Below are 23,129 nucleotides of genomic sequence, written 5' to 3' on the forward strand. Positions count from 1 at the left end.
ATATATATATATGTATGTATGTATGTATACCAACACATTTCATCTACTGGGATCTACATCTTTTACAGCTTCTTAAACGTCTGACGACTTTGCTTGGCCAGAAACAGAATGTAATGACTCTCCTCTGTGAGGTGTGCAGTTTAATTTGCATCTAAATGTAAATTACATAACTCAGTTTCTCATACAGTTCAGAAGCTTGGAACACAACTTTCTCCAGTTTTGAATGAAGAAAGTTCCTCGGGTAAGAGGCCGAATGTTTTTAACTGCAGAAGTTAACTCCAGTTGTTTTGGGTTTTTTAAGCATTGTTTGGATTTCCTGAATGACTGAAAATTTACACCAGCAGACACTAAAAACAGTCACTAAAAAGGTTCAGGAAACCTTAAGATCTTTGTTGCATGAAATAAAAATGAAGTTTCTTAAACCTACATAAATGAAGCAGATACTGGAACAACTTTGTATCACATGTGAAAAAGTTCAAGTATCAGGGGGACCTTGTGCATGAATGAACAGCTGAAATGAGCTGAGCAGCTCTGTCGTCCAGGGGGGAGCTCAGAGTAGAGCCGCTGCTCCTCTGCATCACCAGGAGTCAGATGAGGTGATGCAGGGACCTGATTAGGATGCATCCCTTTGGAGTTTTTCCCCCTGCATGTCATATTGGGAAGAGGCCCCAGGGCAGAATGGATGGAATATATAACCTCTCTGGTCTGGGAACTCCTTGGGGTCCCCCAGGAGGAGCTGGAGAATGTTGCTGGGGAGGGGGCAAGTCTGGGTTTCTCTCCTGGACCTGATACCTTCTGTGACCCGACTACAGAGAAGTTGAAGAAGAAGAAGAAGATGATGAAGTGTCACAAATATCACTGCAAAATAAATAAATAAAACACAAACTGTTCAGGACAAATGAGATCAAAATGCAAAAACAGGACAGGAATGGTTGCCAAATAATAGAATATCCTGATATAGGCCTACAATTTCAGTACGATTATTGATGACTGTGATGCTAGCGGTTGCAAAAACCCACATTTTATTCTCTTTGTTTGCTCACAAGCACAGAGAAGCCATAGAACTTGTCAAATATAATATTTGATTGCAGAACATGAATGTATAATAATAGATCATAGCAGCAGATGAATTCTGGCAGCTCAAACAGTTCATTCCTAATATTAATGCTGTGATGAACTTTTAATATTTTGTACATTTGTTCTAAGCATGAACCAAAGCAGTGGTTAGTATTCATAAAGTACTACTGTAAGAAAAGTGTTTTCCTAAGAGAATCCTGCTCCTGGTTCCTCATCAGTGTGTAAGTGTCTCCCTCTACTGGTGCCAACACAGAACACACCGCTCCTCCAAGCATCAGTCACCAGACAGCTGATTTTATCAGATGGTTTATTGAACCATGCAATCCACGTCACAACAGCAGCCTGTTACAGCCACACACTCACACAAACACACAAGTCAACAACTTGCAGTTGATTAAGGCAAGAAAAAAATAGAATATATATATATTTATAAAATCAGGTTATTTAAAGTTGACATCTTAAGAATTTTCTAGAAGAAATGAGGATGTAAACAGTGACCACAACTACGTGACAGTTCTGATCCAGATTACAGTACACACGTGATGCAGGACAAGAAACAAACAAATCGACTTCAGTTTTAGTACATTTCATAGTCTGTAGGTTTTATAGTAACAAGACAGTGGCAAAGTTCAGAGCAGTAAAAGTTTCTCCTTCGACATTTCTACAAAACATCTGACAGAAAAAAATTGTTTCTTCGTGTCATGCTGACGTTATCGATCAAGATTATTATTCTGTCAAGTTTTTACTAATATTTTTTAACTGTACAGTATTTGAACGCACCATTTGTGGAATGAAAATAAGGCACTTTGATGTGTTTAGCAGCTGAACTACAACCTAAAAAAGGAGGCTTTAGAACTTGGCTATTCTGACACACACACAGACAGACACACACACACACACACACACGCACGCACGCACGCACGCACGCACGCACGCACGCACACACAGAACACACACACCTGGTTATCTACAGTATAAGAGGTGAGGCAAACCTTTCTAAGTGCGAATGCATGCTGACACACATTTACATCAGTGAGCCACGCTGTAGCTGTAACTATCCATTTGACATGCCATCATTTGTAGCTCATCTGACTGATTGAACAAACCGGGGGTGGGGGGGAACGACTCTGCACATTCTCATACGGCTGACATGATCATGCATCAAGACCTGCAAATCTTTGGCCACGCCATCATTAGGAGAAACAAGCACGATACATTCAGAAAAAAACAGACTTTGTAGCTCATTGAACAAACTACCTTTAGCTTTCAGACGACATTAACACTGTTTTAATTTGCAGCGTTTACTGCAGGAATGAGTGACTGCATTTTTAACTGTCTACGCACCCTTCTTTGTAATAAAATAAACTCCCTACATAAAGCTAAAAAGTGTTAAACATTTACAGTAAGCAATTGTTTTGGTAAATACAGGACTGAAACATTCGTCAGTCGTAAAAATATGAAGCATTTTGTGCATAGTTTGGACAAACAAGAGCACAGAAAAAAAAAGATTGTTCACAGTTCTACTACAGACACAAAGTGGATCCTTCACTTCTATTAAAAAAACATCCATTAATGCTGGAGAGATAATGCAGAAACATTTGCCAAGATACTTAAAAATACTGTCTGAAAGGCAAGTTTTTAATCAAGATGCTAAAGAGAGGAGAATGTAAATCATTCAGCAGGTGTTGAAGTAAAACTACATCAAGTGTTGATGAAGTCGGTCCACAACAGCTGGGTGTTTAGGAGAGTTCTGTGAACCTCAGAATTTGAGGCTGTCTCTATTTTTTTTTCCACCAAGTGCTTAGTTAGTTCTTTTCAGAGATTGTTTCTTCACGGCGTCTTCACACAGAATGCATAGTCGAGGCGTCCTGCACTTTACATGCCGACTCACACATCAGTCCTGGGGCTCAAACGTAGATCCCCTCTGGGTTCAGGCCAGAGCTGAGGGGGCTGTGGAGGACGCGGAGATGGCTGGACATGGGATGGGACGACCTGGGACGCTTCAATGAGCCGGTCAGCTGAACCACATCTGACAAGTCAATAAAAGGGAGGAAAGAAAATTTGAGTTTGTGTCAATGTTAGACCAAAATAAATATCTTTGGAATGATATGAAACAGCTGTGCAAACGACATCAGATACCATAAAAAAACATCAGAAAAATTAAAGTCTCATTARTGCATAAAGGTACACGTATTGCATAAAAACAATGTTACACACCGCCTTTTGTAAGATATCTGATGTGCTTCTTCCACAGAGCCACCAGGGGGCAAAACTGAGCTTTGCAGAAGAAAAAGAAAAAACCCAACAAAACCAAGAKAAAAAAAAAAAAAAAAAAAAAAATCKAAMMYWSWYAAWTTTATGGTGAGGCACAAAGACCTTTCCTCATCTCCACACATAAACTGGAAGGTTACTAAAGGGTAATCATGCAGCTATTGCTTCACATAATTGGAAACCATTACCATGAACAGCTTCTAAGACGCCTGATGCAACAAAAAAATAAATAAAAAATGTCGAGTATAAAACCAGCTTCAGATTTCTTCACATTGTGATGATTCCTACTGTTTACATTTACATAAATGCAAAAACACAAGAACTAATAAACACTGCATCACCTCTGAGTGTTTACATGTTTTCTAGCTTGCCTGAATTTTAAAAGGTAAAAACAATAGTTTTAAAATGGTTCCCAGTGCTGCACAAAGTAGATAAGAAGCAGTTTGCTCTTATCCATGCGCAGCGTTTGCTGCCTCTTTCTGAAAATGAACTCAGTTGGTTTTCTGTTTTGTAGGATGACAAAGCTGCGCTCAGAAGAGACCATCACAGAAACTGAGCGTGTCAGAGGGACAGCGTGACGGACGGCTGAAAGACAAAATGACGGAGCTGTTCTCAGGCAGCTGTAGGCATGGAAGCTGGAAGCCAGCAGGAAAATAGAAAGAAAAAAAAATTCTGTGCTGCATGTACTTTTTATTCCAGCTATTTCCTCCTCATTTCACTGAATCACCAAGTGACACAAACAGAACTGAGTCATTTACTCTCAGCAGGCCGAGGAGAAACGAGGCCACAGAACAATGAGCACCTTGATGGACAGAACGGCTGGCGTGACGCACAGAGGGAAGAAGCGACACAAACTGAGCTGTGATTTTATTCTATGTAAGGCTTATTGTTTTAATCAAAGAACCTGATTCATTTTCAAACAGCCTGAACTCGGACATACCATAATTATCAGCAGCTGCAGAAAGGAGAAGGCAGATAATGTTTCTGCCAGTGTCTGTGTGCTCCACTAACTGTTTGGAGTCAAACCCGTTTGTTAGCAAAATATCTCATGAACTACTTATGGATTATAATGAAACTTTCAGAAAATTATTAATGAATAATACAAGATGGCCTCYACAGGTAATCAACAAAAACGGCTACAACTCAGTCATTTTTGACATTAGCAATTCACAACACATCTGCTGCATGAGAATGTGCATCAAATTATTTTGAAGATTTGCTAAAAGGGCTCCAGTTTTGTCATTTCTTAGCACAAGATGATTTTAGTCTAAACCGCTGGCATTAAAAAGTGGAGGGTGATAAGCAAGTATTTAGCTTGTGCTGATTTTCAGGTTTGCTGATAGTTGGTTTTGTTACGATACATAAACTTTGTAAGCTTCTGTAAACTTTGTAAACAGCGTCCAGAGGCCGCAATGATTTTAGGAAGCTACAGGAAGACACAAAGAATAAATTGTGCCAGCTTGAATAGAGGAAGTAGGTAGTGATGTCACAGCTTCAGTAGCTGCCGTTGCGTGTTGTTTCCACAAACTGCTCCTGGTCCGTCTCTAACTTTATGTAAATTTTGCAAACTTACATAAGCATGGAGGGGAAGAGAGCTGAAAGTGTCGACGACCTCTTATAAAATCCTGTTGATAAGCACTTCTTCAAAGAAGGCAAGGCCTAAAACCTGATCTATTTAGAGTCTGATTAGCTACACTTCATTCACCTTCCTGCCTACAGTAGAAATCTGTCCTCCTCATCATTTAGACACCAAGATCCTGACGTTCAGCCTCACAGAGGAAACAAACTGATTTAATGAACAGAAACCAGTTCTCATACCATGACTGCTGGTGGTGCTGTCCTCCTCGGTGGGTTCTGCTGGCAGCACGGTGACCTTGGTGCCGGTCTGCTTGATGAACTGTTGGAGGTTAACCTGCCTCAGCTCTTTGGTTAGCTGCTCCAGATCCTGCTGCATATCCTTCAACAAAACAGCAGAAACAAAGCAGATTCTTCAGAATAAAACAAGAGTTCTGTTTTGATGTTTAGCTGTTTAGAATATTTCTGTTACCCAAATCACGTATCAAACCGAATTATAAACCATTAGTTATTATTGTTTGTTTGGCTTTATTTCTGTAGAAATTTAACTTAACAACTATGTAAAAAAAGATGGTGTATTTTGCTAGTAGCAGCTTGTAGTGTTCACACARGGTTCCCTGAAAATGATATAAAAAATATAAAAAATCAGCAAACACTCAGGTTTATGATGTTGAAAGAAAATTTTGAAAGAGCTTCAAAAATGCTGAATATAATTACCAAAAATAATAAGAAAGTTTTACTACTTGGAAGCAGAATCTYAAGAAACCTGTGTTGGATTAAGACTTTTGAACAGTACATACTGTAAGAGCAGTAAACAGGCCGACACAAAGGTTTGTGCAGTAATTCAGAAGCAGATGGGTTTAGCTTAATTACATCCCAYCTGATTAATGGGCTCTGTTATCAGAGCATCAAGGGTCATTATTATTCAGTAAAAAGAACATAAGATCCCAGAAATCCCACCTGCAGTTTCTTACTGCTCTGTCCCAGCGATCTGTCCACAGCCCTGCAGCTGCTCTCCAGCTGGATCGCCTGCCTCTCCTGGGCTTTTAACTCTGCTTTGACCCTGAGGAGCTGAGCCCGAGCCTCGGCCTCGCTGACCCACTGATTCTCCTGACGTTCTCTCTGCAGCTTCTCCTCCTGCAGACCGGCTTCCACTCCCTGATGGGGAGGAGAGAATAAAAAAGTTGGAATAAAAAAAAGAAAAAGAAATCACCTATAAATTCAAAGCTGCATCATAAGAAAGATTTAAATATTCCTCCTAGATTGATAAATTATCTTTACTGGAAGCCCACCTGCACTATTGCCAGCTTCTCTTCGATGTCGCGCTCGCAGCTCTGCAGACGTCCCTGGAGCTCCAGCAGCCTCTCCTCCAGCTGTCTCTCACTCTCCAGCTCAATCTGRAGCTCAGTGGCCCAAAACTCCTCCTCCTCCATTTCCACCTCATTCTTCCTCAGGTGCTTTTCTAACCTCAGGATCTCCTCGATCAACCCCGCACCCAGGTCCGCAGTGCACCCACTTCCTCGGAGCCCCCGCCCCTCAGACCACCCTTGGAGCTCCGCCTCGTAGGCCTCCAGCTTTTTCTCCAGCACGCTCAGAGTCTCTCTCTGCAGGCTGACCAGTCTGACCAGATCCTCCATGCGACAGGCCCACAGGCCCGGGGAGGCTGTCCCGATGGTGGGCCCCGCGTGGTGGTGACCGCCACCATTTCCCAGGAGMAGTTTTCGCTTGCACTCCGCCTCCGAGGCCCGACCTCCCCCCAGGATGTCCCGCAGGCCTCTGGGTGCGCCGGTGAAGGTGAGCGACTTGCGGCGTGGTTCGCGGCGGTGCAGGGAGCCGTCTACTGGGTGCCGYAGCTTGGCGAGAGGAGGGAGACTTTGACGATGGAGCCCACGTTCGGGACCCCTGAGCGGGGGGCCCTCTGAGGGGGGGCGTTCAGTCAGCGAGGGGCCTGTGCGGTGAAGGATCAGCTGGACGTCACCGGCGTACTGACCCCAGGTGTTCAGAGAAGCCACGGGGCTCTCGTGTGGGGCCAGGTGACGCTCAGTGTCCCGCCATTTCTCTACCAGAGTGTATCTCCCTGTACGACCTGTACATTCAAAAAACAAAAACATTTAAACTGATGACTGTAGACAATACCACACTGCAAGGATTGTAAAATGAGTTAAGAAGCTTAAAGCAATTTTGACCACAAGAGAAAAAAAATAAAATAAAACGTTATTTTTCCTAACACAATCATGTTTTTTTGAAGGAGACATCGTGRGTTTAAATCCTCCTTTTTCACATTTAAATCATTCAGTTTGGGCCTATATGAAGTGGAACTGCAATGTTTTGTCTGAATTCCTTCTTATTGTAGCTCCACAAGCCCCTCTTTCACCCCTTTTCTGAGGTGCATCTCAGATCAACTCATTTTGAGGCTGTCTCTTTAAATATAAAGATATCTATGCAGCACCGGGACAGACTAAATTTAACTTTTCTGCACTCCTAGAGACACCGAGTACACAACAAAAGGCATTTAATGTAAAAGAAAAAGTGGATTTTGCATGTGTCCTCTTTAAAAGGATAGTTCTTCCCAAACAAACCTTTTTTGTAACAAATTTATTTATGCTTTGAGAAGAAAGTTCCATGAATCAGACCGTTAGAGGTGTACAGACAGCTGCGAGTCTTAAACGTCGAAGTAGAAGATCAATATTGATGCTGAATCACTCAGGATGGTGTCTGTGTTAAATAAGAAACAGTAGATGAGGAGCTCTGAAAGAAGTGCTGCTTTCACAGTTTGGCAGCCGACAGAGGGATGAGTCAGACTTTCCCTCCTCCTCCCCTGTGCTTAGTGGGAAGTGATGTCAATACATTATGCTCAAGTGCCCCCATTCCTAAAGCAGCCATATGAGAAAGTGGGGGCTCAGAACCAAGAAAGTACCGATATAGCCCCAGATTCTGATCCACTGTATCCCAGCAGGAGCTTAAAGTGTAGGCAGAAGAGATGACAGTTGTTTACTTCACCAGGACCTCTTTTCTGTTTAAAAATTACGGCTTGGCATTTTAGAGAGACTTAAACTGTGATTAGAGCTGTGGGTTGGTAAATGTGTAGCAGTGTGTCTGATGAAGAAAGCTCAGTTTTTTTTTCTTTTTCCTGCGTCTGTGGTGTGATAATCACAGTCACATGATCATTTGGCCAACGCATACAGAAAGCTGTTCACTAATTACAAGAGGTGGAATTCTCTTCTTACTGATCAACAATCAGGACTCAAACTGTGATTTCAACATTTTCTGTTTTTAGCAAGATTCAAATATGTGGGCTAGGAATAACCTGCAGGAAATATTCGGGTAAAAGAGACGAGGATCAGTAAATATTCAAGAGATGTGTAGCAGACATCAGTCAGATTCTGCTGCATGGCACACAGCATTTCATATTTAACCAAGCAGCAAAAAGGAGGACAGAGCAGCACAGGAGGCATCTTTCAAGATTTTTAAAAAGGGGCATGAGAAATTGTAACCAACTCTGGAAAAATGATCTGAAACACCCATAACCACTTTATTTGAGGGACTTTCTGGTTTTGTACTGGTAGTTCATCCAACTTTCATCTCATTATTTCTTATTTCCACAAAGCTTCAGCTTTATATGAGGCTGCATTTGTTGAGAATTTGTTCTTGCTGATTCACATATTTACTTTCATATACGATCGGCAATGATAAGAGTTAATTTGTATCATTTCAATTTCATTTAAAAAATTTTGGCATTTTTCTTCCCTTGCTGATGATTCAAGTTGATTTTACAGACTTTGTTCTCCCTTTTACTCACATCAAAGCCTTTAGAATTTTGTCAGTGACATCACCACACTGATCCAGGCATCAGGGTCAATGTGGGGTAGTCCAAGGACACGTCAACAACCAATGAACCCATCAAACTGTCAACCTTCTCTGGACTAGTTTCTATCCATATGAGTCACATTTGCCTTTAGAAATACTTGAGCAGCTGCACAACTAGGGTTGTGTTGCTTTTCCTTGATTTATTTTTGGTCACAATTTAAAGACGTCCAAATATAATCTGAATGCAATTATGACAAAAAACAAAGATCTAAACAACAGTTCTGAACGTGAAATTAAATAAACTTTAACAAAACACAGAAAAACTAACTGAAAGTGAAGCCCGGAGTTCATGAAGCAAATAATTGATCAGTGTCTGGAACCTGCGTCAGTCAAGGACAGGACTTGTGAGAAAAAATAAAAAATAAAAACGGGATGAAAAGTGAATAAGTACCAGTTTACCATTGGTCAATGATGTGTCTAATGCTGCCAGTCTAGTAAACTCTTTGGTGTGTGCTGGTTTAGAGCTCAGATTACGCCCGCAGAAAGACATAAAAAATTTTAAKTCAGAAATAAAATAAGTCATTCTGTACATAAATCCAAAATCTATTATTTTGAAACTAGTTTTTACAGTGCTTTTATTTTGAAGACTGCTCTAAAACATTTTTGTCAGGTGCTTCCTGTATGAGAATTAGAATTGACAGTTCTTAATTTGTAAGATATCATAATATATGATTTATGATGATATATGAAAAAGTTTTTTTACTTCTTCCCATTCCTTTTCAAATATGTTAATTTCATTATTATCATTTTTTATCATTGTTTTATTTTGTTTTCCATGTTTGAAATAAATGAATTAAATAAAATAAAATAAATAATATCAGGACAGGAAAAAAAAAAAACAAAGACACAGAACAGAGCGATGTTTTTTAAACCAAGATAACATCTGAGTGTTTGTTTACTGAATTCAGTGACAGAATAGTGAGAATAGTTTGTGGAGAACAGAACGTTGTCAAAACTAGTGATTAGGGTTGGGCAATATTGGCAAAAAATTAATCACGATTAATTGTGGTATTTAGCCGATAACAATTAATTTAACGATTTATGCCCTGGAGTCCCTGGACACCCTTATGTCCTAGTCACATGACTAATTTAGTGGGAACGATTTTCTCTTTGTAAAAATCTGTTCCAAATTGTGTCAAAATTACAGACTTCAGGCTATATATCAATTTTAAATTGTGTTGATGTATAAATAAATTAGAGAACTTGTTTTTAATGTTCGTCATATTTGAAGCAGAGAGGAGAACCGAGCGGACTGACTGGAGAAATCTCCCCTGGTGGCATTAATCATATTAATCGTCAAATGTCAAAAATTAATCGATTAGTGTTCTTCTGACGATTAATTGCACACGATACGATTATGCCCAACCCTACTAGTGATAGCTCAAAACAGCAGCAAATGTAAAGCTGTTCCCTGATGGGGAGTTTATCAGTGTTTCACAGAGTTTTCTCTTTTACCACCAGGACGCAGATTTGATTTAAAAAGATGTCGAAGCAACAGATTTTAGAATTCCTTTTTACCTGCTGTTATTGTCATTTTAAATACTTCTTGTTGATTGTTGCGTGTTTGTAGTTTTTACGCCTATACCATGATGGTTTTCTATGTGTTTTTTTTTTACTGCATTTGTGGTTGATGATTGTTTATGTTCCTGCTGGCTGTGACACAAATTGCCCCACAGGGACATTAAAGATAGCGTGACTTAACTTGACTTGACTTGAACTCTGTCGAAATAAGGGTCTCTGAGAAGAAAGAAACTAGGCGAAAACTTTCCACACAGGAAAAGGCAACAAATTTAAAAACATCCTCCGTCACTGACAATCCCCTGCAGGTGTTCTTCCATCTACCTCAGGTGTGCATGACTTAAGTTTAGAAGTTCAAACTCTACAAAGAATAGATTTATTTTGCTGAAGGAAAAAAAAAAACAAAAAACAGCTACTTTAATTCTTAGCATGTTCAGAATTTTATGCCCAGCTGCAAACTCTATTCTTATCAGCTAATGAATAATATTGTAAGTTTTCATTTTGGCAGAATTGGCTGTTGGATCAGCATTCCACACCAGTCCCAGAAAAAAAAATCTATGTCATAAAAAATGTACTTCAAAGACTTGAAAACTACAAACTACCAGAGAAACAAATGTTTGGAGGCTAGTTCACTCCACAACCTGAAAACACCAAATACATTTTTCTTGAAAAAAAGGAGCTGCATCACTGATGTAATTTTTAACCAGAGTATGTTTCATTTACCTCATTAAGACCACAGAAAATCGTGCTGGCTTATAAAAACAAGCCACAGTATGAGTCCTGCAAAGGTTAGAGGACAGTTTGGGTCTCCGGTGTGTTTTCTGTAGCTGTTAAAAAACTGGAATAATTACCGATGGCCTGCGCCAAAGCAATCACCACTTCCTGGCAGGTGGTTGCCTCCGTGACCCCACACACGACCCTCTGGACGCCATCCACCCAGACCTTGAGCTCCATGTTGGGTCAGAAGTGAGGGGGCCAGTTATGGTGTGTTGGCCCCAACATTATTCAAGGCTGGAATGATGCAGGTTAGCTGAAACCCCTCTGGTTAATTCACTGAGGAGGAAACAAAGGAAAAACAGGAAGCGGTTAGGCAGGATGTAATCAAGGCCGAAGTTAGAAGGTTCCTGTGCTTGTTAGTGCTGGTGGTTCATTTATAAAGAATGAATATGTACAAAACCACCACAAGCTATAAGTAGTAATATAAAGTCAAAACTATAGTCTCACTGAGAGGAGTCAGGTCAGTCTCACCAGTCATTTCTGTTTCTTTACTGCAACTGTTGGGACAGGAAAAATCTGCCAGCTGACAATCTTAAGCTCAGTTCCTGCTTTTGTACACAGAACAAGTGACAACAGAAAGATTACCCCAGTTCCAGTAAAAGAACAGAAACAACGAAAGAATGAAAATATGAAAAGAGCCAGATTTCCAACACAAAAGGAGACAATTCTGTTTATGATATGACAGTTGTTTTTTCCTTATTGTCTTACATAACTACAATTTTGTCTGCATCCTGCACAGATAATTTATCACCCTCCATTGTATATGAGAACAGCATAAACAATAAGTGTTTTCAGAAAAATACATTTATGACTGACGACAAGCATCTCCAAGTTACAAAAACCACAACAAAAAAAAAAAAACTGCATTATTATGAAAAGCCTTTACACAGCATGTTATGTTGACGAATCAAGAGCTCATCGTTGGGTCATATGAAATGTTTTGTTTTGTTGTTGACATTTAAAGATTTATACAATCAGCTAATAATTGTGTAAGTTAATTGTGTTATTTGAATTAAAAAGAAAATAAAGAATAACTGAACACAAAGGAAAGTCTGATCTTGATGAATGGAAGGGATTCTTCAAGATACTCCTCAAGGACGGTCAACCAAGTCAGACGAAATGACCGATCAGTATCGCTCTTTGTAAATCTAACCTTCACTGCTGTGTCAAAAGGTCCTTTTGTTTGCCGCCCCCCCAGCAGTTACACATCCCCCCCAGCTCAGGTATTCCCGATACACATTGGCAAAYTCATCCACACAAGTCGTCCGTCCTTTCCAACGACTTTTCTGAATGTAGTCAAGACTCCAAGCAGCACTGCGAGGCACCAGCAGCAGGAAAATGCAAACAGATGGCACTAGAATAATTATTTTAAATGTTTACTTGTAAAAAGAACTGAAAACACACACCATATGTTTAAGGTGGTAGCTACAAATTTCTTGTTTTTCCAGGCAAAAGCCCAAAACGTTCCCCAGCAGAGCTATTTTTTTTTACAGCCGTCAAACAGAAGAAAACCTTGACTAGTTTCACTCAAATGATTGCTCAGAGCGCACAAGTCCAGTGGGGAAATAAGGACATTGCTGTGCATTTGTAGGTACAAGAGTGTCACCTTTATCGCTTCCCTGCTCACTCTATTCCTGGCACTCACACAGCTGGTTAGAAAGTGCTTTTATCCCACTTTCAGACAGCCCTTAAATGGTAGTAAAGCACTGAAGGATGGAAAGAAACTGGAAAAATCTGCACAGACAAGCATACTGCAAGGTTATTTTTTGTACTGTAACCCAAAACGCCGTCATTTTGTTCAACTCCTTGTAAAAGGTGCTGTAAAAACATTAAACGTGTTTGAGTCCCGAGGCAAAGTGAGCACAGTGGACCAGCCAGGGAAAAGGAAATTAGATAAATTGAGAGCGGAAAGTAATGAAGAAATACAAACTGCAACATAAGTTTGTGTTTTTTAGTCTAGTGTTAGAAAAACCTGTCATARTCAGAGTACAGGATGACTCAAATGTTATTTCTTTGACTGTAATTTGTTAACTTTACCCMAAACCTAACTGATGATGCAGGCACAGCGGTGCAGAGCAGAGGACCAGCCTGAGCTCTCCATTTCGCTGGCCCGTCAAAGCCACAGCCTGGGGGGAAGCCCACCTCCTGATTGGTGCAGCTCGCCTTTTGCCAGAAAGGCATTTCGTGAGGCAGATGGGCATGTGCTTTTCTGCAAGATCTAATTAAGCTCAGCCGCGATGATAAAACTTCACTGAAACCTAAATCCGACAAGATTTCGGTGTCGGCACGCATTTGTTTTGAGTTTTGTGCATTCCTCTCTRGAGCGTCGAGGTGTGTTTGTGAGCAGAAGTGAACAGCCTGCCTCCCCGGCTGCTGATGACAACTCTCCAGACTTACAGGAGGAGCAAGCTGGCAGAGAAAAGGCTTCAACTGGCTGCGGGTGTGAGCTTTCAACCATATGCTCATGTGGGTGTTTAAACAGAAGCAACATACAGCAGAAACAAACAGTACAAAAATACTTGGGGTATTTAKCTTTATTTAGTGGATTTTCAAGAATAAAAAAAACTGGTCATGTATTGTTCTGTTCTGTGTTTTATTGAACACAGGGAGCAACACAAAACGGGCATTCATTATGTTAAAATAAAAGAAAGCCTGAGGAAAAATGATCTCACAGGAAACCTTTATTGTTCCACGTTTACTGCCTCACAAACACATGCTATTTAAGCTTCTGCTCACCATTGTTCACCGTGCAAGTCCTGAAACAGGCGAACAAGAGTAATGTGAGGATTGTAATTGTGAAGGAATTTATTAGGAATGCAATCAATGAGCTCATGACTGGAATCGAACTACTTTTATATTAACTGACTTGACCAGCGATCAGCTGAACACACTCATAAATCCTAAGTTTTTCCAGTTTTGTGAACATGGCAAAATATTAACCTGTGTTAGCAAAGAATGTCTTCAGTATGGAAGTTGTTACAGAGTGAAGACTATGCAGACATACTGCAGATCTTAATTCCAATTTTTTTTTTAAATGTGGTCATATTATAATTTAAATACGACTGTCATCACAGTGTGTGAACGAGTGGCACAGAAGAAGACGGGATGTTGCAGTACGCCGTGTTTGCAGAAGTAAATACGGATGCTGCACATGTTGGCGTGTGTCGCTCTGCTCTGAAGTTGTGCAATCAGGGCGACAAAATCATTAATTGCTATGCTCGTTTTGTCCAATGTTTACATTTGAGCTCGCCTTTTCCTGCCTACTCAGGTGTAGAATTGCACTTACGGAACAGAAGCAATGGGCCTCATGCAAGAACATGTTCGTACTCTTATCCTAAATTTCTCTTACTTTTGTTCGTACAAAGGGTTAGTACGAACATGTCACGTCAGATTCAACAAACTCTTCTATCTTCAGGAAAAGGGTGTAAATGAGCTGTGTAAATTCCACCTGTTCGTACCCAGCTGCTCGTGCACCCGAGAGGAGATTAGCATAATTACCACCCCAAAAACACCATATAAGGCTATGTTTCCTGCCTCAGATACAAGGAAGTGTTCATTCATGAAAATGACAGCGAAAATTTACGAATTCAGAGATTGAAGCTTGTCTGTCAGAGATCCTGAAGAGAAAATCTGTCATTTTAGCAGCTCAGCTGTGGAATAAAAAGAGCTGCTAAAAGTATAAACAACTGTGTTAAATCTTTTTCATTTATTCAGAAGCCATGGTGCTGCACACAACTTAACAAATCTGTGTGTACGAACGGTTCTTGCATGAGGCCCAATGTATTGAAAGCGAGTAGCTCCTGAACTGTGGAATCAGCTGCGCCTCAACAACAAAACAGGCCTCAAACCTTGGTGCTTTTAARTTTCTTTTAAACACATTTTTACTCACTGGCTTTTAATACAATAAGATAATTTACTTTTTTTGGTTCTATTTAATAGTTTTATTTTGTTTATTTTTTAAAAACCATTCTTGTAATTTGTTGCTTTTGTTCACAGCACCTTGTTCAACAGCAGTTGTTTACTAATGTGTTGTATAAACAAATCTATTGAWACAATCCAACACGTTGGTAAAACGCCATTATTTACTGCACCGGCATTCAGCGGGACAGTATTTGGACAGCTGAATAAAAGCTACAAGCTTGCAGTTCAGTGTCACAACAATAAGGGGTGGGCAAATCAAGCACATCCTAACACACCTCATTTATAGTTTTGGTGGAGCGTTAGCCCTGTAGGAGACAAGTGAAAGTGTTGATGAGGTGTTTTATGCACATCTAAAAACTGCAGCATTTTTTGTAACACTGCTTTAACTATTAGCTGTTTGAAATMAATCTAAACGGGCTACAATCTGTACAAAATCTGCCTAGAATACTCAGAATTTTAAGAATTTACTGCACGTTATAGCAGCTCAATAAAAAATACAGTTAAAAGGTTCCTGACTTCTAAAACTCTAACTTCATTAAATAGAAAAACYTGTTTCTTACAAACTTGAACAAGATGAGTCTAGAGCTTAAATCCTCTTGCTTGTTAATTACCAAACTGTGCACCCTGTAGAGTAGCATATAATTACAAGCAATTTATACTGTGCTGTAATTGGCAACAGATCTGTTGTGAAARAGAATCTCAGCGAGCAACAAGAGCCAGACACTGATTTTATTGTGGAGGCACTGGTGGTGGCTGGGTTGGAACAAACTGCAGAAATCGTTTTRGGTTCTCTCGAATGCTCCCGGGGTGTGACGACTGCACAAACACKGCTAATCTTTAGGCCTAAATCAGCAAAGAATGGCGACAATTTGCGATTATTGCACATGTTGACAGCTCAACATCCTGCATGGCTAATTGGGATCGCAAAGTTCTCTTCGTGCCAGCACCAGTGTGTACACAATGCCCTCTGCAAGTGTAAACATTACAGAGCATGGTAAAGACCAGAAGAAGGCCTTGATCCTGCAGAGCGGGAACTGATAAGAGCCAGGAGATGCATTCCTGTGCTGTGAGAGAGCAACTGGCCGTGACTGCGAGATAAGAAAGTTATGGGTCCGTTTCTGTTCTGTGATCCTGGAAGCGAACTACTGAGAGAAAATGACACTTTAACAGAACACATTAAATCTTAGGTATTTAAGTGGTATTATTAGAAATATGGTTTGAACGTTTTTTTGTCTAAAACTAATAGAATGGATTAAATCGGCAACCAAGTGACTTACTTTAGAAAAATAAAACCAATAAACTTTTTTTAAATAGCAGTGATTTTCACATCTTTCTCCAGATTTAAGTCAAATGTTTGGAATGAAGATAACTAAATAAAAAAGTGATGGTGTGCATTTGCTGGACTAAACCTTTACAAAATTACTTAGAACTAACTTTTAATGTGTTGAAATCTGCTTTGTTTTGCTGAATGAAATGTGCCGTCCCCCACTGATCTAAAGCCGTGGTCCACAAAGTTGGGGTGAAGAACCCACCGTTGGTGACAAAACACCAAATGAGGAGTTTTAAGAAGATCTACAGAAATCACATCAACTTTAAAATGACTGTCAACAGCATATTTATGCTTAAGTGATTTAAAAACATGGTTCATTGGCTGATACTTCTCTTTAAATGGCTTATTCTCATTGCTTGTTTACTTCAAAACAGCAAAAGATATGATCACGAGTCTTTGCCACTTTTATTTTATGGGGTCTAAAGATCTGAAAAGTTTGAAGCCGCTGATCTAAAGAGCCAAGGCAACCACATAAAGCAATCTAAAGAGAGTAAGTTCTTTAAAAGACTGGGGTGTTTGGGATTAAACTCACATCCAGTCACGCTACACACAACTCCCACAGCTGAGCTCTTCAGAGGCCCCCCGCCCTGGAGCTACAGACTTCTCCCCTCAGTCSGCATGGCAGATATTAAACTATTAGGAGCCGAAGCAAGCCTTCCCCCACACTTGGTAAGGTCAGCGCTGGCTGGATCTCCAACATCTGGACGGCACGTTCAGCCAGCAATAATGCCGCCTTTGTTCCCTTGCCATATTCACTGCTCACTGGCCAGCTTTGAAGAAGCAGCGGGATCCTGGAGCAGAGCAGAGGCACTGCAAGCAGCACAGTGGGGCAACCAGAGGCATCTGGCCAATTTATACATGTTACTGTGGTTCGTCAAACATCATCTGGTGCCGACTTACTCTCTCGCATTTGAGCAAACTTAAAGCTTCGACACAAGCAGTGCCACACTGTCCATAATGAATGCAGCACAGACCACCAAATCACATACTTCTGAAGTCAAGTAAACCTCTTTGGGAACATAAAACCCAAAGTCTGAGTGCAACAGCTCCACAGGTGGATCCTGCAGCACTGTTTGTGCATTTGTAGGTCAGTGGTGCTGTGGAAAAAAAAAATCTTTAGGATCCACAGACTGGACTAACCCTGAACTATTTCATAGAAATGATGCATGGTGATTTTTAGGATAAAAGGAGTGTAACACATTTGCAGATGATGCTGTAAGAAATGGGAGAACCAGGGTTTAAAAAAAGAGCAAAAGCAACATATTTGGCCTGTTGAACAACACTTTAACATCCAACAAAAACACATGAAATAATTCTATTGCACTTAAATTGAAAATATTTTAAAAAGCATGATATTTTGAGATCAAACAGGATGACAGATGCAATGGGAGCTCTCAGTAGTTTTGTATGGAGGCTGGAGGAGACTAATGGCCTTAAAGAATAAAGAGAAAGAGGTTGTGGTTGGTTCCGAGCAGCAGAACTATCCCACCAAAATGTTTCCCGTTATTTCTGCTTCATCTTACAACAAGCTCAGCTGRTAAAATAAATAAATAAATAATACAAATTCATGATTTACCTTTATGGTTCGAGCAGGACCCTATAGTTCTCGCCTCTCAGGATGGAAGTTGCAGAAGAAAAACACAGGTAAGGAGCGTGGATTCCGCTAAAAAAAAACTGTGTCTTTCTTCTCGGTTTGCTCGATAAATCACTTCCAGCGGCGAACTGCGTCAAGACAAAACAACGCGTTTAGAAAAGATAGCAGGAGGCCACGAGCGGTTCCGACAAACAAGCTAGGTGACGTTTAGAGCCGCTGTCTGAAAGTTTGTGTTTGTCCTGACTGCGGTGTGAGCAGAAAGCTGCGGGGGGAAAAAAATGCCCCCGCTTCTCTCCTCTCCTCTCCTCGTCGCCTCCTCCTCCTCCCTCGGTTCGTCTACTCCTGCTGCTCCACCGCCTGCCTGGAACTGGGACACCGCAAGGCATTGTGGACTGTTTAAAGCTGCAACGCACGCGCTGATGGAGGAGGATGTCTTCAACTTTTTACATCCAGGCAGGACATCCAAACAATAATATTACCATAAGTTTTCTCCTGCTGAAATATCATCTCAATTAACTGTAGCCCGTCATCAGAGACGAAAGGGCGACAATGTTTTTATTTTATTTTATTTTATTAAACTTTGATAAATGTAGTCATCTAGGAAGYCAACTAATTAATTTATGATGTAAATCATGTCAACTTTAGTCTACACACAAACATGTCAGCATGACAGTCAAATGTACATTGAGCTAAAGTGTGAGCAGATAAGAGTCCATCCCAACTCATATACTGAGCCAGTGTTTCCCAAAGTTGGGGTCGGGACCCAAAGTGGGGTCCCAAAACATCAAGGTGGGGTCCTGAAAAGATTTTCTGAATTAATTACATTTTTGCCTTAGTTGTTACAAAGGAGTGAGGTTAGTGTATTTAAAATGGATAAATTTAGTATAAAAATATTGTTACTATGCCCATATTTAGTTGACCTGATACAAATGTTTATCATATAAAAATAGCTGGGGGCACAGGTCTCTGCTACTGTTATTTTGTGGGTCAAAAGCTGAAAATTTTGGGAACCACTGCACTTTAGTTCCCAAAGTTGTCTTGGAACCCAATCATGGGTCATGAAGCACCTTGGATAATCTCCAGAAATCAGTTTAAAGGGTAATAAAATAATTGCTAATGTAATAGTTTCCTTATAATTATTAGAAAAACACAAAATAAGTAAAATAAGTATTTATATTTGTGTACAAGCTGTTTAATTGTCAAAAAGCGTGTGTTTTTAGGATTATTAATGAAGTTTGTGTACTCAGACCAGTAATATTTGGGGTCACAAGTTTTTGCCATGGATATTTTATGGGTCAGAAGATAAAAAGTTTGGGAACCACTGGTCTAAACATCTTATGTTTCATCTGAGTCTTCTGTCATTTCAGCATCTGGCAATGTTATATGATGAGGACATCTCACTATCATAATGTAAAAAACAAATAAAACTAACAGGCCTATACCAGGACTATTCAACTAAATTGCTCCAGGGGCCACAGTTACTGCAGGTCAACAGCTCAGGGGCCAAACATCCAGCAGTTAATGTTATTATGTAAATAGACTAAGTATTACAAAAATCTATTACATTTGAAATAATTTATTTTTGCTATATTTAATCATAAATAGGCCTGTCACAATAAACAATAAACCTATTAATTGTATGGTAAATTAAATTGAGGAAGATAAACTTAACAATTTTTATTTTCTTGCCTTTTTGTTTTCTTTGTTTCTCCCTCTTTTCTGCTTCTTAGCATAGAGAGGCATGAACTCTGGTGTCAGGTATTTGGCAGGTGCATGGTCTCCTAACCTCTGTAACATGAAAGCCTGTGAACAGGCGTTTAGCCAGAGGAGTGTCTTCAGTTTTCTGACACCTTCATACAGCTGGCAACGCTTTGGGATTGCAGACAGTTGTTTTTTCTTTTTACATCATGTAAATTTTTATGTAAACTGGGGTTTTTATATCATTATATTAGTTTTGAACTGGTCTCCAACAATATTATTGTTTATCGCAATAATTTCTGAGACAATTTATCGTCCGGTAAAATTTGTTATCATGACAGGCCTAATCATGAATACAACATACAGAACCCTATAAAAGTAGTGATAATTAAACAATATCAAAAACAAAAATAACACATTAGGCCTCCTGTTAAACAATATTATTTTGACATCTCTGACTTGCCAAATTTTTAAACCAATTTTATTTTCACTGTCATAGTTTTATCTTCAACTGCTTGTAATTTTAACTGTCTTGAGTGTGAATAGAAGTGTTTTTACCAGCTTCTAGCCAAGATTCTGACATTTCTGTAGACACCACATGTCTATGTTTAACTAAAAGAATTCATAGTATTTAAAGTAGAAAACCTGGGGTTTGGGCTTAAGAGATGAATGAACCAATTGGCGGACTGAACTTTGGTCACTCGCGGGCCTGATGTGGCCCACAGCCTGCCAGTTGAATAGCCCTGGCCTACACTATGACTGCATAAAAGTCCATAAAAAACAGGTATGAAAAAAACAAAACAATAAAACAATAGCTGAATGTCAACCGTTAGAAATAGCTATGAACTTACTATTTATATTATATTATAACTTACTTATTTGAGAATGTGGTGTTCAATTTTACACATTTGCATAACTGTAAAAAGGTAAACAGGGACGTGACGTTCACAAATGATCTGAATCTTTTGAATAACTTTTAAAAACGAATGATGATAACCAGGTCACAGGCACTAGAGAGCCCGTGATTTGCTGAAGTTTATTTATGCAGACATTTGTGTCAGTGTGTGAATGTGCGTGTGCATGGGTGAATGTCTGTAGTGTGAAGCGCTTTGAGTGTCCTGGATGGATGGTAAGGCGCTATATAAGTACAGTCCATTTACCATTTACCATTTTGTGCACCTCTTTTGCCTTCCACTGAGACAAAGAAGAATACATGCACTTAGGGGGCTGCACGCTTGGCCTTACGTCATATACCACAACGTATGGCTTAAGTTACAGCATGTGGCAGCTTGTGATATAGACCATAAGTACTGCCATAGACTGTAGACTACTAGTTCACTCGTGAACTATTAGTTCAAAAATTGAACTAATGGTTTTCCAAGTTCCGGATCCTTAGCAAAAATATCTCATGAAACACTGGTAAAACTTTCAGAAAGCAATCACTGAATGTAGACTARATTACAACTAGAGGTGCACTGATTACAGTTTTCTGGCTGATCACCAATCTCTAAAATCTGACCTGCRGATTCCGATTTTGACCGATACCGATTTTTTAAATGCGCACCTTCAATGTTCCTATCTTATTTCACTGAAAAACACTGAACAACATCCTTGAAACAATACAAAATTGTTTTAGCTTTCGACATTATAGTGCTCACAGCAGAGCAAAAGGGGACTGGTTGATTTTCAGACCTTTGTGGAAGTATTGTCCGATCTCCAAAATAAATAAATAAATAAATTGTAAGAAGTTTAAAACTAGGTAACTCTTTTTGTTTTGCTTTCAAAGTTATCCTAAAAGAATCCTCACTACTCAGTCACTCACTTTTTGAAACATTAAAAAATATTCATGTTCTCCTCAACACAACTGATAAATTTGCTTTTTCTAAAGCCATCTTTTTATAGCCATGAATTATGATTCCAGATTCTGTCACCTTCATGTTGAACTGTTTAAGCAGCAAGAAATAAACTGACAGTTTGTTTCACAAAGAGAAATTATAGTGAAAATACACAGAAGAAAAAATATAAAGTTTAAACTATCAAATAATTCAACAGTAATCTATGGAGGTCCAACACATGACAACATTAAAAAACATTAGGCAACAGTGTTTTTTCCACTGTGCTGCCATGCTGCTCTGTTTGCTGAAAGTTTCTATATTTCCTAAGTCTTTATCATGTGTGTGTGTGTCTGTGTTGAACATCAAAATGTGCCTCAAATCAAGCATCCAGGTTTTTAACCTTATCTTGGCAGTGCAGAATGCATGAATTTATTGTTCAAATATAATACATTACGTTTTCTGTGGACTCGTGACCCGTTCAGGGTGTGACCCGCCTCTTGCACAACGACAGCTGGAGACAGCTCCTCACGATCCAGAAAGAAGAAAATGAAGGAAATGCATGAATGAATAAACATTTTAAACAGTTTTTAAAATAATATTACAAAAATCATCATTTAAAAAGCATTTATGTAAGAAAATGTCTAAAATAGGAACAAAAACTTAATAAACCCTCTCCAGTAATGTGTCACCCACGAATAATGTGTAATTCTTCAACATATCCCAGATAGCAAAATATGAGTGAATCAGCACTGAAATATGGTTAGACATGATACTGAATCCATGTTAAAATTAGACAAAAAGTGGTCGATGTCAACAACCTGAGGTTTTCAACCATAACTGATACTATATCAAAGTTGATTCAACATTGATTAGACGTTGGCATTTCAATCATTAGACTACAGTACAACCCTGAAACAACATTGATTCAATAACATCTTTTCAACATTGGCTAATCGTTAGAGTTGGATGATTGTTTGATGGTTGATCCACCATCAATCGTCGACCTTAACCAAAAATCCACTTTTTTTTTAACAATAATTCAACATTGAATTAACATCTTTTGCTATTTAGGATGAGTACAGATGAATAAGATTTAAATTACCATTCAGTGAAAACAAAAGAATCTTTCAWCTCAGTATAATATAAAAGATAAAATACAATTAAAACACTGATATTTTTATTGCATTAGACTGGACTGAGCTCTGTGCAGGATGTAGCTGAATAAAACCACATTTATTGAGCTGCAGATGAAAGATGTAAACAGAATCGTACTGCCCTCTTGTGACAGAAAATACTTTTTTTTTTTTGTGATAAAACCAAAACTGAAACTTTGATCCAATATTTTCTCCTCTCAGGCGTCAGCTGTGCAGAGAACTACGAGTGCTCTCAGACATTAAACTTGGTATTCTTGGTATTCCTTCATCAGAAGGCTCTTGTTTAATTGCAGCGCAGAAAGTGAAGCAATTATTTTAATAAGCATCATTTCTTTGTAACTCTGAAGACCTGCGCGACAGGAGCGAGGATTTTACTTCTCAAAACTGAAAAGCACAATGGCAGGTAATAACTTTAATGATGGCTCTTTGGATCAAAATGTTTCAGTGAGCTAGTTCAGTGACTCACTCTGCCTAAATGAAATAGTCATTGTTAATATATCAATTTCTCTTGC

General features: G+C 39.3%; 1 protein-coding gene across 1 annotated transcript; it reads right to left on the reverse strand.

Annotated features, from left to right (window-relative positions):
- Nucleotides 1-1,370: 1,370 nt before the first annotated feature.
- rassf8a (Ras association domain family member 8a) lies at nt 1,371-22,038 on the reverse strand (the record flags this gene model as incomplete). The annotated part of the gene is given in 6 exon segments (XM_014005503.1): nt 1,371-3,106; nt 5,167-5,305; nt 5,884-6,081; nt 6,216-7,009; nt 11,160-11,361; nt 21,918-22,038. Coding segments are annotated over 5 exon segments (1,356 nt in total). The 3' UTR covers nt 1,371-2,984.
- Nucleotides 22,039-23,129: the final 1,091 nt, after the last annotated feature.

The sequence above is a fragment of the Austrofundulus limnaeus genome, unplaced genomic scaffold (genome assembly GCF_001266775.1).
Source record: "Austrofundulus limnaeus strain Quisiro unplaced genomic scaffold, Austrofundulus_limnaeus-1.0 Scaffold31, whole genome shotgun sequence".
Classification (NCBI taxonomy): Eukaryota; Metazoa; Chordata; class Actinopteri; order Cyprinodontiformes; family Rivulidae; genus Austrofundulus; species Austrofundulus limnaeus.